Here is a 17,666-nt window from a genome sequence, read left to right on the forward strand (position 1 = left end):
AGACCACGGATACGTAGAGAAAATATACAAATATAGGCACATATATACTGTTTCTCTTGGGCTCGTTTAATTGTCGCGTCCTAATGTTCTACAGATATGTAGATGGACAAACTGGACCTAATACTTTATCGTATTACGTACATATATGTACCGGCACGCGATGGATCGTGTTCAACATGCTCATTGGTGTATGTATTCACAGTGGTGTCTAGATGTATGTTCATTTATACATATCTGTTTTTGTCCCCAACACTTGTTAAGTGTGGACCTGGCTTAACGTATATTTGGCGTCCATGAGGCTGTGAGACGTACGAGTTAATATGGCCGCCAGTTCTCGACGCGTACGGAACCAGTTCCAGGATGAAACCGGTTTGGAACTAGTTTCCATTGGTTTTTCGGCCTCCTGCGAGACCGTGCCACGACCGAGATTGGCACTCGTACCGGACTTCTCTCGGAGATTGGAACGGAGGTTACGTTACGAGGGCACGCTAATATGGCCGATATTACAGAGCAGAAAGGTAAGAAAAACTGTTCTGAAACGTGTTCACATTGTACTATCACGTTGCGTTCTACTTGAGCACTTCAACACTTTGAATGTCGGAGCTCGAATCACCATCGATCCGAAGTTTGCACAAGAGTAGATATGTTATAAGCGTTTGTACATGTAAATAAATATATACATACATACTTGGAATTGTTTTGCGCGGGAAAATCGAACACCGTGACCCGTTTTTCTAAACTCATTACGCTTCGATTATTCCACACTGTCCAAGACCATGCGAAAGAAGAAAAAGAAGCTGTGACGTACGATATTTCAGTTCGATATCCGTTTCATTAATTTTTTGCGGTCGTTACTCTCGGTCGATTCGGGACAAGTTTAAAACCACTCTGACTTGTAAATGTATTCTTGAAAGGGGAAAAGGTCGATGCACAAATGGAAATCAAGCTGGAACCGACGCTACAGTGTTACGTCGAGGAGGAACACAAAAACGGTTTTCCCGGCTTCGAAAATAATGGAGCGATACTATCGAGCGCAGACGTCGGCGCTCTGAGAATGTGGACCAGCAAAGCAACTACGTGTCTCATCAGCCAATACAAAAAGTATCGATCAATGGTAGGGAAATCTACACAGATCAGAAGCCTGCGGGAAATGTTTGAGATGATCTCACTTGAAATGCGAAACTACGGATTTTACTTCAGCCCACAGAAATGCGAGAACAAATGGCGAGTTCTTGAACGTAAATACAAGAACCTTGTCTTTCGGGAACGACTGAAAAAACCAGGCAGAATGAGCCACTTTGGACCCTGGGAACATAGAAGAGCGTTGGATGAAATTTTTAATAAGATAAGAAGGCACAAGTATTTGGAAGAAAGTGAAGTTTCGTCGCCAAGTAGTGGCTCCGCAAAATACACGTTTATACTACCGAAACCGATATCCGAGGAGCTAAACAATACCAGCGATGATCCTCTCGCGACACCAACATCGAACTCAGTGACAAACAACAAAAAGGAGGAGCTGGATGATAAGGGGTCTCTGACAGCTCTTTTCGAAAGATTTTTGGACGAGATGTCGAGAAATTTTGCAGTTGCGGAGAAGAACAGGGAAAAAAGGCATAAAGAAGAAATTGCGATGCGACAAAACGAGCTTGAAATACAGAAGAGACTTTTAAAGTTGAAGGAACAAAAGATGGAGTTGCAGAAGTGCCAAATTATCGCTGCCGCCCAACACTTACATTTGAATATGTAAAGAGGGTCTGGTTGAGTATTGATAAACTGACATTTATCGAAAGGTGTACTTTTAAGACAGCAATGACTCTACATTTTATATATAAATACATATATGTATTAGTACATAACAGCGCGTGATGAAGTGTCACACAATAATATAAATACTTCCATAAATGTGACGAACTTGTAAAAAGGATCCGAGTATAAGAAAAATAATCATAAAAGTTTGTACACTTACTTTTCTGTATGATGCGCTACGAATTACATATGTACATTTTGTTCGACCGGCATCCAGTCACGGAATGACTAGTTGCGGGATTCAACCTTTAGGTGGTAGCACTTTCCACCTTTTCAGCTCTACTGGTTGCTGCTACAGGATAATCGGTGCGATAGAGGTCTGTTTTTTCGACTGCTGCAATAAAAAAATTTCGATATTTATCGGAAATCATTCAGATACATACATACATAAATAGTCCAGCATACATAAACTGTTACTCGAAATAAAAGATTGAATACTGTGCATGTTACGTTAAATTCATAACCCAGCATACGATTCATAGCCACATCTAAAGGTGTATGTCTGCTCGCAGAAGCTCATTGTACTTATACCCCTGTATGTATGCACATGTACATCATGTTACGGAACGCAAAAACACGCTGGATGCTGGTTTTATTGTCAATAGTTGCACCCACAATCGTTGCTGCACATTTCCAGTGATTACTTTCGCTATGTATTCTGCCTCGTGCTAGTAATGACTCAATTTATTAAGCGGCGATTCAAATGATCGTCTCCGCAGGCGTCGTCGCATTGATATTGCATCTTCAAAAGATCATGCAACGCGTAAGGCTCGACGTAGATTTATGACGCTTAAACGCAATTTCATTATTCTATCTTATCAGATTAACGGTGATCAAACCCTTTTTTTTTCTTCCCAGTCTTTCATTTTATTTATGGACGGTGCGTACAGACACAAATCATAAGTTATTAGGGTTCTCAACGGAAACATAATAGCGATACAATCGAGACGGAATTGTTTTATGATTTCAGGTGTCGTATTAATGTTTTTAAATCAAACGAAATACATGTCCCTTATAGGAAAAGAGTGAATCATTTTGTCTCAAACAATGAATCACAAAATTGTGTCATCTATAAAATTTGTAACGGTGGCTGTCAAATCGGGAGCATTCAATCAACCCGATCGTATAATTCCATGTATATAATTAGCATTCTCGGTATAGCGTCATTCAATTCGTATTGTGATCAACTGAAACATCGTGAGAAAAAATGTCGTGGAAAGTGAAATTGCTGTGTTCGATGACAACGGAACAGTTCCCGCGATGAATCGCCTCCAACAATCTGCCTCCACGCTTCAAAGAACAGAGAATCTCTTTGCTTCATAAACAGAATAAATTCAATGAGAATTTGCCGCGTAGCTGTCGACGTAATAATCTCCACTCCTGAAATCTTTGCCATATCCCGGCAACAATTTTTTCAACTGTAAGCTCTGTGATGTAATTATTATAGACGAAAATTGAATACGATGTTGTACAGGTATGCATCACAGGCAAGGGACTCCATTCAATTGAGCTTGGTCACGGTGATGTTGAGCTTGGGTCTCAATTCCGTACTAGACTGCCTTGGTGTCACCTTACATTATCCAGTGCATGACGATTACACGTTTGGAATTTTGAAAAATCCATTCCTGTTACGCAGCGTGTATCGAAGGTACAGGTAGCCATTGTTTTCCTCCAGATCCTTTCAATATTTCATTTCACGTTTTATAATAACTAACAGAAATTTGCTCGCGTCAATTTTATACAGTTTATCGAAGTATTCTCTAAAAACTATCCAAACATAGTTTCTATGAGTGACCGTGTGTGTCAACCAACGACAAAGAGCAAGCAATTTTATAAACCGTCGGCGACAGCTTTTCGGGAAAAAATCGGTGAAACCGGTTACACCCGCTCCTTGGTGTATTTGTACGCACCGACGACACGTACGCATGTACTGCATATGATACGTGCACATGGGTTGCCGTAAGAGTTAACACGCGAGCACGTGCAGGTACGTGGGTATAACAACTTTTCGACTTATACAAATAACTTGAACTGTTTTGGAAAATATTTAGCGGAATAAAGTATTCAGCCTGGATTAGTATTCGGTTTGCTTCACGAACCGCAATAGTGACGTTTTAATTCGTAGAGAAAATCTAAACATACAGTTACCACGAGAAATTGTTGAACTTAATAATTATAAATAGAGTGGGCCACTTGTTAAAATTAAGAAATCCATGGATTGCCTGCTGTTCGAGATTATAGGTATACGTGAAGCGGTGATAGATTGTGCGTGGGGCCCCGGTATGATTGGTACGGGCGTGAGTACGGCGGGTAATAGCGCGGAGGCGGCCAGTCGTCCAGTCGAGCCGCGACTACCGAGCGGTGAGCGTATCTTTCGTAGTTTCGTTCTCGTTTTCACGACAAAAGAGCAGGAGACAGAAGAAAGTACCTAATTGGAAAACGTGTTACAGTGTTCGACATGAATTTCTGTTTAAGTGTGCAGGGCACTGGTGCAAACACTGACTACCAAAAAATCGAGCTCCGATTCGCTAAAATCTCGCGTGCACAGAAGTAAACAGAGGGTGAAGGAGGACACGCGATTCGTCGGTGCGTGTCCACGCACGCGTACATGTTCCATACAATACATCATACGCAATGTGCATTCTAGCGATCGTGCAATTAGATTCGCGTGACCTTTAAGCGTTTGTTGTGTACGAGACACCATTTCCACGAGTTTGAAATTCGAAAATAATACAAAACGCTTTGGGTGTCTTACTTTCGAGTAGGTTGTGCGGCAAGACCAAAGATATCAAAACATTAACACTACCGGATATGTCAATGCTGACCGCCTCTCGGGCTGCAACTCCAAAAAGAAGATAAATACACATTGGATCTGTGCAGGCAGTGCATCGAGTGCATCGAGTGCATCGAGTGCATCGAGTGCATCGAGTACATTACCAAGCTCGTAGCTTGAAGACAGAAGAATAGCACTGACGTCGGTTAATATCGACTCTGTTGTTACACGGTTCGAAAGACTTCTGTGTCGTAACGTTCGAACGGTACAGTAAGGACACCTTGCGAGAAGAAACGGTCACGAAATAAATGGATTTCTTTTTATCTCTGTACGACGGCTCGGAATTATTGTACATCTACCGCGTTCAGGTTTGCATCGCGTTTTGCAGCACGTTGTGGGCCCCGAAGGCTCTGTCTCTAAGTAACAGTACTTCCTCGCGCTCGCTGGAATAAACCTCTCTCCGAAGAACGGGACCCACACTCCACGAGTCCGCTCTCCACAGTAGTCTGGCCGGTCGGGTACAGGGAGTCTCGTGAAACCAGTCCTCGTACGGTGGACCTCTCGGTTGGGACCTGGCAAAGAGAGGAGGTCGCTCGCTTCTCCGTGTAAACCGGCACCTTTTGCACCTGCCGCATGATTCCAAGTTTTTCGACTTTCCAAACCGACGTCGTCGTGCTCCGATTATCGTATCGATCATTCCACGCGAATTTCCCATGGAATCTTCTTGTTTGACATCGTTTGGTACAGAGAAACTCGATTCGATTTCTCCGCTAACACGGTCCACCGTGTGTTTATCGCGTAAGCAAAGCGATTCAACCGTTTGTTAAGTGGCATGCTTTTACGTTGCGTTGTGTTGCGTTGATGAACCCGGCACCTGAAGATTCTGGGTGAAGTTTCCAGTTCAACGGAGCGGAAAGGTTCGAAGAAAACGCTCAAAGCGGTAGCTTTTGAGAAAAAAAGAAAAAGAACAAAAGAAAGGTGAAATACCGGTGTGTCGAGCCGAAGATAACGAACAGGACATCGGAGTGCACTCAAGGGGAATAAATAGTGAGTTTGGAGCCAGCGGACGACAGAAACAAACGTACCCCAGTACACGACACCGTGATGCTCCCGTCAGGGCGCGCGTCATTGCAACTGTGTTCATTTACAAGTTGGGGGATATCGAGTGTTGAGGTCGAACAATGTTTCGCGAGTGAAGAGAGCAGTTATCGTCGGTGAATTATTCGAGTTTCGCGTGATACATCAGCAGCCATGACAATCGTTATTTGAAATTACTGAAGGTCGAAATGCGCGTTGCGGCAATAAAATGAATCAGTATTTCGACGGTGTGGTACAATTCGCTGCGGACGACACTGTCGTAGAATCAATGGGTTGGTGAAACAGAGGTTATGTGGCTCTCTCTGTACTCGACCTAACCTCCAAGTGTCTCGGTCGCGAGACCCACTAATCTAATTCGTGCCTCTTACCATCGCCAGCTCGATGGAAGCGCTACCCATATGCTGCACAACCTTAAGGTTCTTTTTATCATTACCGGCGACTGTCATCCAATTCGACTGATGCAGAATCGTGAAACGAGAACAATACATCAAGGATCGGCGGAAATTTTGATCCTGCCATTGTTGAATCGGTAGGAATCCTTTAAAGTGCTTAACGTTGTTCGCGATTCTTTGACGGATTTCTGGTAGCGTAAGCGTAGCCACTCACGTCGGCGCTTTCCATTAATTTCAATAATTGAGATTGTTGCCCATCGAATCGACGCGCACGAAAATAACACAGTGAAGTGATTGATAGGTGTATACGGAATCGCGAAGCCGAAGCTCGGTGCTCTTTCTGCTCACAGTGTGTGCCAAATTGTGCCTCGGAGTGTTTTCGTTTATCTCGTCGAGTACTCGTGGTGTCTATTTTGTGTTTGTGTGTGTGTGTGCCCCACGCTGAAACGAATCGATGGATCGACGTTGAGAGGGAATCATTTCGAAGAATTCGCGGGGAAATAGCCAGAAATGAAGACCACACAACGCGCGCTAAGGTAAGTCTACGACGTGTATCTAGTTACGCTTTACGTCCTCTTGTACAGTTAACGATAACAGTACGTGCCGTAGCTGGCAATAAAAGCTCGTTCGTTTGACGAGGAACGTAACGATGCGCATTTGCTCAGGCCAGTGAAATATTACGGCGTGTTGATGTTGTAACTGGTGCAAATAGAAACGTTTCGAAACGATCTAGGGAACTATTTTTCGTAGACTCGGTTTTAATCATCCGTTCCTTTCCATACATAGGAGCACGACAAACCTGACAATATGATTCGTTTCGAAAAAACGGCATCTTTTATTTCGATGCAACGTGTTCTCATAGATTCCTGCGCATTGCCTTGGATAAAACATTTCATTTTATAGGAATGTCCGTAGGTGGCAATAGTTAGCGTTGACATTTACATCATCCCGTAACATCTCGGAATAATTTTTCTATAGCCGATCAAGACTCTATCGCGAACACAATCGGAGGGGTGTGGAACACTGACTACTCTTTTCGAAAGGATTCCGTAAAAACGGGTTCTGACAAATGATTAATGTGATCATTTCGTAAGAACGTCTCGTGGTTCGTCTCGGTATATACCACCGAGCGAGCCGCGTACCGCGTTTAATCACGGGATTAACTTCTCTGTCTGTATAACGCACGCACGAGGGAGCATGAGGCCATTGATAAATTAACAGGTAGCCGGGTTACAATCGAAAGCCAATTACGTTGTGCGTCTTCGTTAGGACAGAGAACGGGGTCTGCATCGTGCAAGCTTGGAAATTTGACTTGAATAGTTGCCTGCTTCAACATACATACATATGTTATGTTGTATGTACACCGACGAGCAAACTCAGCTTCCGCTAGGGAAAAAAGTAAAGTTGGCGAAGGGCCTGCTACCATTTAGTTGTGGGAGTTACTGTAATTTATGCCAAATTAATATTCGGTTTAGCATTTATTTCCGAACTTGTCATAAATTTAGTAAGTGGTAGGAGACTTTTCTTCTACACCTCTTTTTCCCCTAGCGGAAGCTGAGTTTGTTCGTGAGAGTACATATGTATGTACGTTCAATCTATCTATGTACCTATGTAGGTATTTCTGGAGTGCAGTTAGAAAATACAATGATTTTACGCGCTCCAATCTAATAACATTCGTCCATCGGTATAGAAAGAGAAATAAGATAGGATAAGAGTGTGCAGACAGCTATGTAAATGGCTGTGTCCTGAGCATTGTACGCGGAGGGTTTGCATTGAAAATGTCAGGTGTTCACCAGCCGAAGACTCGACAGGACTCGTCGATCGTCTTCGGGTCGATGTCGCGGCTGCCGCCTGCGGAACACCTGCGCGGACAAATTGAAATGCTAATTTCGAAGCGTCGAGTTCTCGACGTCTTCGATTGGCCTAATGCGTTTGTCCACTTGAAAAAGAATTTTCTTTGTATTATAAATATTAGGTGTACATAGGTACATGCGTGTGTATATACGGTTCTCTTCGCTCCGAAACTGGACGGTATCAGGTTTCCATCCATGACTCGCGGGGAACCTTTCTCCGAGGAAAGATTAAATTCCCGAGGCACGCAGCACGGCTGTACACTCGTCTAGAAACAATAACAGTATCGCGGCCAGGTCTTTGCATACGAAAGAAGCCGGTTATCGCGAACGATCCGAAAGTGGGGCTCCCCCGAAAAAGGGAATAGAAAGCGGGAAAAAATGTCGGATGAGAATGCAGAGCAGCGGACTGATCGCGTCAGATCGGTGAACGTCCACTTACGGAAAAACTTGACCGTGATATAGGTGTCTACAGAAGGAACATTGGTCAAGGAAATACATACCTATTAGTAGATGTGTCAGTAGACGGAAACAATCGCTCGAAATACACGAATTTCGCTTTGCGAATTCGTCTTGATGGGAACTGTTGCTGCTATTGTTGAACGTCGATATCCCGTGACGGATTAAGTGGATGATATTCGTGATCAGTGTTATTAAAGTTTCTTAACGATGAATTTCTTTTCTTCTCGGCTCATATTCGCCGATGAACAGCTGATAAAAATCTAACGTCTGCCTCTAATGAACGCGGGAATCGGGCCCATTGTGGAATATCTGTTGCGCGACGCCTGGGAAAAACTTTCTTTTTCCTCGTTTCCCGTAAAAGAAGCCTCAACCAATCGTGACACAACTCCTTCGACTCTTCTTAGCTTTTCGTTTGGTTCCTCTTTTTTCTGTTCCTTTTGCGCGTGCTCTCTCTCTCTCTTTCTTTCAAACGATGCTCTAATTGAAGCATTTCAATTAAGGAGATCAACCGGCCATTGTGCCTCTCCAGCAACTTGATCCGATGAATTTCCCCTCGACATCTCTTCAAGCCTGGGAAAGTCGTCCTTGATGCGATTAATTGCAGAAAGCGGATTTCTCCCTCCCTCCCGCCCCCCTTCCCCTCGTTTTTCTTCTTCCTTCCTCGAGGATCGGCTAGAGAGACAGCCTTTCTTTTTTCTTCGTTAACTCTTAATTGATCGAACTTGGTTGCACATTCAAGCACGTGGATCAAACATTCATAACTAATTTCATTCTCCACCGATTGTGACCGTGATTCGTTTTTTTTCCCGTGGAACATTCGTCGATGGTCGTTCGTACCTAGTGAAAGAACATTTTTCTTATCGTTCTTGGGATCGTGACGATGTATATTTTCCCAAGAATTTCTTTGGTAGCGAACCTCGAAGTGGAATGTTAAGCCCGCTAAAGTATTCCAATCGCTCAAACGGTTCGGCTTAAGTAACACCATAATGGCCGGTGTAATCGTGGTCGAAGACGCCACATTTTATCTTTCGGTTAAAAATTTTATTGGCAGGAAACTGCGTCGCGGGTCGCGGGTCTCGGGATCGAGTAGAAGAGTACGGGAACATCGTTGTTTAGCCCATTAATCCTTAGTCATGGCGACGGGCGGCTCGGAGTCGGAACGCTTTCAGACAAATCTCATTAATCTGACTATTTTCACGTGGTACGATGAAACAGAGTTAAGGGCCGTAACCGTCGTAAGTTATTGCGCGTTAAGTTGAACGTTGCGCCGTGCATTATATTTTACTGCGGCCCGTTACCTTGCTGCAGGAATATTTAAAAGAATCGCCAACACTTTACACGGAAATTACGAAGCACGGCTGGGCGGGCAGACCGATCACCGACATCGGTAGCATCCGGGCTGTTACGATTCCAGACAGTGGTCACGCTTCCGGGAAACAATTTCATATACATACATATGTACCCATATGGTACAGAAACAATGTAAAGGGTATAGGAGGATAAGAAGGTCAAAAGTGCCCTTAGACCGATTTTGACTTGTAGTTATTACTTTGTAACTTATACTTTGAATTTTTGTATTTCCTCTATTAAATAAGTATATTGTATGATTTCACGTATAGCGAGATATAGGGTTCAAACTTGGCACAGACTATTTTTTCTTGACAAGCTATCGAATGGTATATTACAAGTCAACATCGGTCTAAGGGCACTTTTGACTCCCTTGCTTGAGTTACGAGTTTGTCCTGATTGATATCGAACCTTCTGCTTCGCGACGATATCGAGAGGGTAAGAGGGAAGGTACTCGGCTGCGATAACATTGTTTCGAATTCGTTAAAAAAACACTAACCGGGCGATGCAGTGCGGCACGACGCTGTTGGGTTTGCGAATGAATTCGTGTGTGAGTCACGAGTAGTGATTCACCTCTGCGAAGGAACTTGTGTTGGCAGAGAGATCACGTATATACCTAGCAAGAGATTGTTGGTCGCACGAAGTCGCAACCGAACAAAACAATCGTATCTTCGATGCATTTCTAATTCTCCGTCTGGTGTTGTCCGCCCGTCCAGACGCTTCTATGAATTTTTTATTTTTAAACGACGCGACAGTCAACGATGCGTGACATCGAAATGATACGTGGAATTAATTTTTATCAGACAGTCTTGTACGTTTAGAGCCATGTAAATGTCGAGCAGCCACGATTAACTGATCGGATCAAATTCGCGAGGAGAAGTCGAACACGCGAACGAAGCTAGAAGGTTATTGCAACGACTGTCGATTTTCGTGATTAAATACTAAGTCAAACTTCGAGAGATGGTTTCACCCCTTAAAGTCGCGTCTCAGCCGATAAAAAAAAATACGTATCCCTTATTTTTGACTGCTTAACAGACAGACGAAGTTTCATCAAAATCGGAGGGGGGCACTTCCGTGCCTTCCCTTGTAAGACTGGAGTAGTTCAGCGAAAGAATACGTCGTTAGCTATGATTGGAATCGAATCAACGTTCTGCTAGATTGTTAACTGGATAATAGCGAAACACACTGTTCCATAATTCGTTAGACAAACTCGATAGCCGAACGGCTCTAATAGGATACGTCTGATTAGGAGTTCGCCGAGGGAAACGGTTCATTAAAGGATTTCACTGTATTCATTATCGGTGGCGTCCGTCGAATTATAATCAACGCGGGAGGTACCATTAACGTTTACAATGCAACGTGTAGACGACTCGGTTAGGCCATGGAACGTTTAATCAGGTCCTCGCCTCGTGCGCCGCCAGGCTGACGCGACACTCTGTTTATTCGTCGATATCGACGAAAATTTAGTGGAGTTAGTTTTAGACGAATCTATCCTCGCGCTGGAATATCTATGATAATAATAACAAATAGAATCTTAAAACGTGACGTAATGTTATACGTACATACCTGCATATGTAGGTACATAATATGTCTACGTATGCACTATGTAGATATAAAAGTCGAGCATAGTGCGGCAAGTGGACGGTTTTCAGAAAGTCGGCTAATAAGATTACGCGATTACCGGTTTAGGAAGGCATCAGCCGGACAGAAAAAGTCGCGTCGTGGAATTACGTCGTCGTGAAATAACCGTTTCGACGCGAAAGCGCCTCCAGGACTTCCTGTTTCTCCTTTTTCGTTCCCGGGCACCGGTGATCCGTGACGAGCAGCGATTTCAGCGGTGATCCCGCGATATCCTCGACTGAGACTCTCGCAGGACACAGCGGCAGCGAAACGATCGCGGAGTGGCTCGAGCCACAACGAACCACCCGGGGATCTTGGAGCGTTTAAACGATTTCGAGAAGTGGTATACACACGGACGTATCGTGTGCACTTGTGCAGTCACGTTTCGATGCCAAGTCCAGCCTTGACACACTCGCAGGCCGACACAACAAAAGTTACGTGGCTAACCGAACGTTACGATCACTCAGATTTTTCCACTAGGTTGGATCGAATTCGCAATCGTGTTTCCGTTTCACGCTAGCCTTGGAATTCAAACGACAAATTACGATCGCGTCACTTTTAAATCGCTCTCTATAGCTCCGCGAACAGACTCGATAAAATATTGCTTGATACTCCATTTCCTACTGGCTCGGAATTCAACGATTGTTCCCTCTGTCTTTTAGTACCATTGTCCTTCTTTTCCACTGACGGCCACCGTTGGAAGTGCCAGAAATTTTCATCCATCCATAGTCGAAAATTTCCAGGTTTTCAATGTTTCGCTCGGAGGTGGTGTTCTGCCGACATTCGTTGGTAGTTTTGGTGCGTGAATGTGTGGGTCGGAACCCGATGCATGTGGGAGCCGTGAAATTTCACGATGACGTCAATCAACGCCAATTGATTTTCGAGCGACACGAGCCACCGCCGCGTAAGCGTTGAATTTCGAATCGTTTTCGGACTTCTTACGAGCTCCATTTCCTGTTAAAAATAACACCGCCATCCGGTAGACGTTTACGAAAAAGGTTGCAGGCCGTAAATCGAATGAAATCGAATGAAATCAGCTTAAAACGAATAAAATCGAATAACGATATTTGGAATGTCATTGGGAATTACGCGTCACTGGCTAAAATGGGTAGGGCTTCCCGTAATCCGTATATCGGGTGTCCATTTAGCACGCGCGAAAAATTCGTCGGCAGCACATGTGCGACTTCGCGTAGTTTCTCGTTCGGAATTGTTGGCGATCCTTCTGTCTGCCGGAAATTATGTATATCTGCGCTATAATTCGGCTATAGACACTCATTGTACGATCTAGATATCCGATTACATTTATCAAACGTTCGATCGCAAGGCTAGAAAGGCTCTGGCATTTTTTCCTGCGATTTGGTCACGAGTATGTGTACGTACACTGTTTTGCACTTAGGACTTATCGTTGAAAAATTTTACGGCGCATTGATTTTCAATAGTGAATGTATTTCGAAGCGTCCGGAAGCTTCTCGCGTAATTGCCTTCGATAGAATTATGGTACCTACACCTTTTTATTCGTTGGTAAATGTATGAGCTTGGAATTTATCTCGAAAATCCGTTATCTACATCATCTTTGCTTTAAACAGTTGTCGCTTCTGATCGGCGCTGCATCGGAACATTTATGCAACGACAGTATTTATGCCTGTTCTTTAACCAACTAACGATTTTTCGTCCCAATATCTGGGTCATCGTAGGATTTCTCCTCCCTGGACCTAACAATAAGATTCTAGTGGCATATACATTTAAACTCGAAGGGAGCAAAGAACGCGATAAATATTACGCAAGCTATTTCCTTGAATTTTCAACAGGGTCCGAGTCTGAAATCCTCAAAGAATCAGGGATCATAAAGATCGAAGCAGGTAGATCGTAATCAGGGAACGCGAATGCTCTTCGTGAGTGGGTAGAACGTTCGGAACGGTGGTAATTGCTGGTCGATCGCGCGAGGTCGCCCGAGGAGGAACACGGTTCGTATGTATGTATTTATCTATGTATGCTGTATGTATGTATATGTATACCTTCTGATCATTCGAGGCTTTTGTCTCGAACGAGTCTCGGTCCTGAACTAGAAGGCGATTAGGGAGCAGCCATGTTTCGGCGAGATCAATCGTGAGAGCCTCGTTCTCCGCGACTTTCTTTTTGCCTTGTTCGTCTCCTCCCCGTTCGACCAGGAGGCTCGTGATCCACAGGCTATTCCAGGTTTGAATTCACATTCGAGAGTAGCTCCGAGGTTTAGAAATATTCTCGTCTTGCAATTAGTTAACCGAATGAAGAGACGTTAAGCCACAGATCTAGTAAATCGTGAATACTGGAAGTATTGGTTATACATATGTATGTAAATACACGCCGCCGCCGGTTTAACGATCCACGAAATTACGAAACGGTCCGCGTCGCCCGTTAAACGCTGAAAAGTGAGGCCGATTGGAAATGAGCACTGCTTGCATATTGAGCAGGTATACGTTTCGTTATATTCACTGCTTCAAATTCGACATAAAAACGTGTGACGGCTACTTTCACGCACGAAGCTTTAATCATTTTTACGTCCACCTTCCAATTTTAATACATAATGTCGCTTTTCTCTTTATTTATTCTCCGCGAGTTCTTGCACTGACACCTTCATCCACACCACGTTGTAGTTTCATTTGGTATGCACCAACTAACGCGATACTCTCAACGACCGAGGAAATCTCTATTAGCGGGACGCGTTAAGACTTAATTAACGCCGTATCGTAGTTAACGAGACGCAGTTTCAGCCACGAGCCCTGGAAATAATAATCGAACCGACCGTTCCGCGGTCGAATAGTCATCACTGCCACCGCCAATTAATAATGGAGCAACAAGGGCAGCCGTGTAACTCTTGACAACTCGACCGCGCCGGTGATCGCGCGGCGAATCGCGTCGGGGTTAAGTGGAACGGTGAAACTGACTCGTGATCGTCTGAATTTCATTTTAATGCTGCTAGCAACGGTGTAAGGGAAAAAGAAGAAGGATAAATCGGTGGCGGACGAGCGGTCGAGCGGGCAAGAGAACGAGAAAACGAAGCGATCAACGGACCGCAAATACTCGGGCATTTTATGCCATAGATGCATTAGGCTGTGGCCTAAGTGCAGCATAAATGCACGTGCGATCTGCTCGCGGCTGATTGGTTTACCACCTGCGGCTACTTGACTCTTTGCGCCTCGAATGGCCTTTAAAGTTTCCCTCTCGTCTGTCTCTACCTCTCCCACTCCCCCTCCCCCCTTTTCTCTCACTATTTCCTCTCTTAGTACTCTCGGAAGTCGATCGATGGCCGGCGATATCTCGATATTGAATCGATTAATTTCAGGCTCGAGCGCCTTCGTGCTCATTGATTTCCACCGGAGTCGTTAGCGCCGCTGTTCATCCGTCTAACATTTTTCAGTGAACCACCGTCGATCCAGATACGTGATTCAAACCGCGAAAACCTTGATGAATACTCTTTTAATACCCAATATACGCACGCAGATATATTTATATATGCTGGGTGCAAAAGAAATTATCGATGGTTTCGCGATTACGCGATCCAATTCGAATGCGTAACACCTGTCGAATTTACGATATATCCGACTCGGGCGTGATGGGAAATTCTGTTGGATACGGAGCGCAGGAAACGCACGTTTCGCTTCGAGTCGGAGGCCTGATAGAGGAGGCAGAAGTCGTACGTTGATATGAAAAACGACGGAAAGGCATTTCCTATGTGTATCGATGAGCGTGAAAAATATGTCCCCTGTGTAACATGATTTCTTGAGGACGACTTTACTCCGTTTCTGGCCGACCTCCCTTTTTTTCCCAGGTCGTCGTTTTATTCTTTTTTCTGGTTACGTAATGTATTTACCTACTCCGTATTAGTACTCCCTTGACTAGTCGATTTCCGCGTGCACGGGACCATCCATCAAGCCTGTAGCCGTGACATTTTTCTTTTTACCAATACTTCGAGGGCGATCGATCAATGGCCCTCAATCGTTTTCCAGATCGTTTGACTTTCATCGAACCAGAGGTTTGAATGAATTTTAAATTCTGGCTGAAATTTTTCCAATCCGAATCACCTTTATCCCGACTTCCCTGTGCCTCGTTTCATACGGATTTCCGGGTGCAAAATTGCTTCCGTCGAAAATCTTACGCCGAATCCCTGGAGTTTGCTTTGATAGTTATTCGTGGCACGTTTGCTTATTTATTTTCGCTGAATGGCGGTGGAGACCATAAACTTGCGGCTCGTACTGGAAGAGAAAGGGAGCTTAGGTGAGCGAAATGTCGGTGTATCGATCTATACCACTCGAAAATCATGCTGGCTGGCGTATTTTCAAGTTTCACTTGACGATCGAGCGTTTCAAGAGTTTTGCTGCACCATGTCGCTCAACGCATCGTAAAATAAATACGCGAACAGTGACGCGAAACTGAAGCAAAGAACAGCAAAGGAGAGGGAGAGAGGATGCTGTCGAGATTGCTTTACGTAGCCGACACAGAAAGTAGTCTGATAAACGTTTGATTGGAAAAAACGCGAGATATGGGATCTCTTTTATATTATGTATGTATTATAATTTGCAACGTACTATGTAACTGCGTTCAAAGGACAACTTTGCAGCGTTCCTCTTAGAGAGAATTTCCTTTGATTTTGCACATTGAAGAAAATTACTGAACGAAATATCGTTAAATAACATCATTAGGAATGCCTACAACTATTCAGCGATATGCATATACATAGTGGTTTATAGAGTTGGTAAGACGAGATGGGGAGTGACGAAACAGACCCCCTGAATCGAATGCAAGGTACCTGTATGTACTTACTTACATATATGTATACAACATACATATTGTACATATATATATACATATAAACAAGCATATATTCTCGGAGGGATAGTCCTCGGATAACAGCTTTCGAGACCCACGAGTCTCGGAACCGAGGAATAATCTACAATTTAAATATGTAGATTCTCCCACGTGTATACCTCTCTACGCGTGTTTCCGCAAACCTCTTCGTAACCGTAGGTACTTCTCTTTTCTTTTCATTTGCTTGGATCTTCGATACACGACGGGAGATTCGTGGTTGATTCACTCGTCGCAGGGTTAAAGTTAAACAAAGTTAAGCTTCCGATCTGTAGGCGTATTCGAACAGAAATGAATTTTATACGAATGGCATAGATTCCCTCTTTAAATAACGGCAAACGCATACACGTTTTGAACGCTGGAAAGAAAACGTTCACCTGGTTGTTGCGCTCTCCTCTCGGTTGGACGTTCTGTGCCCGTGTGTTCTACATGATCCTCTTGAAAACAATAGGAACAACAGGATCCCGTTGTTGCCGGCGGGTGGAGTCGAAGGTCGATTTTAATGGGCTTAGCTGCGGCAGTAGTGCACGTAAGAATGATATACAGCCAAGAGGAATTGCTTTTAATTGCTCTACGGCGTCCGTGACCATACCGAGTCCACTTCCTCTCCTTCTCACTCTCCTCTTTCTCCTCCTACTCCTTCTTCTTCTTCTTCTTCATCATCATCTTCTTCTTCACCACCTTCTCCTCCATTCCTTGTTTGCCCTCTATGGCTTTTCGCTGTCTGTCTCCCCCCCCCCGACTCTTCTTTTTGTTTCGCCGTTCTCGGAGTTCCGCGATTAAAGCGCGCGAACAAGACATTAGGCCACGTTCAGTCAATGTCTGTCCAGAAATTTCGAGGTGTCTTTGCCTGAAAATAAATGGACCGTTAATAGGCACGGATTTAATACGAGTTCCGCGTAGGATACAGAAAACGCGAGGGTGTAATAAAGCAATACGACTGGTGTGCGATCGTGATGAAATTCTCGTTGAGAAACGTCGCTAGACTCGACGTTGATCGTGAACGTCGAACGTAACATCACGGAGAATATCGTTTCTCGCCGCTTATTGCGATGTATCCTCTTTTACAACATCCATTGTAGCTTCCCGTACTTCCTTTTATGAAATCCATTTCCAACGGGCTCGCGTCTATATGTAAATCAAACGCACATACCATTCGACCGGCCACATACTTATGTAGGTACATACATGTACATTGGAACACAATTCCCCTGGCTATAGTTTGACCAGCCGTCAAAGTCGAGGGGGAAGTATGTAATCTGATTCACGCGGAATCATGGTTCGAGCCCGACCACGCTTCTTGTTTAACGGTTTCGAGCTATCGTGGTGGTCGATAATAACTTCCCCGTCCCTTACCATACATTATCGGAGATTAGCAACCCTCCAGTTTAATTCCTCACTGCCTTCACCCTCTCCGGCCTCGAAGTTACAAACTATGTACCCACCGCAAGGGATTGGAGATTTATATAGTAGGTA

The 17,666-nt window shown here is 44.2% G+C and overlaps 2 protein-coding genes across 2 annotated transcripts in view; both read left to right on the forward strand.

Annotated features, from left to right (window-relative positions):
• Positions 1-332: 332 nt before the first annotated feature.
• LOC107186432 lies at positions 333-1,903 on the forward strand. Its single transcript, XM_015574291.1, has 2 exons — positions 333-518; positions 915-1,903. Exons 1-2 carry the CDS (start codon positions 494-496, stop codon positions 1,745-1,747), a joined length of 858 nt encoding a protein of 285 aa, XP_015429777.1. The 5' UTR covers positions 333-493; the 3' UTR covers positions 1,748-1,903.
• A 4,462-nt stretch (positions 1,904-6,365) lies between these two features.
• Positions 6,366-17,666, forward strand: part of LOC107186428 — a 71,931-nt gene continuing 60,630 nt past the window's right edge. The window contains exon 1 of the mRNA XM_015574286.1: positions 6,366-6,605. Within this exon, the coding sequence (XP_015429772.1) occupies positions 6,580-6,605 (26 nt within the window). The 5' untranslated portion in view covers positions 6,366-6,579. The remainder of the gene's footprint in view (positions 6,606-17,666) is intronic.

The sequence above is a fragment of the Dufourea novaeangliae genome, unplaced genomic scaffold (genome assembly GCF_001272555.1).
Source record: "Dufourea novaeangliae isolate 0120121106 unplaced genomic scaffold, ASM127255v1 scaffold88, whole genome shotgun sequence".
Taxonomy (NCBI): Eukaryota; Metazoa; Arthropoda; class Insecta; order Hymenoptera; family Halictidae; genus Dufourea; species Dufourea novaeangliae.

Excerpts from the sequence above, each read along its gene's own strand:
- LOC107186432 (XM_015574291.1), top strand. The coding sequence starts at position 494 with ATGGCCGATATTACAGAGCAGAAAG. Across the intron at positions 519-914 it reads CGATATTACAGAGCAGAAAG|GGGAAAAGGTCGATGCACAA; the intron begins GTAAGAAAAACT and ends TATTCTTGAAAG.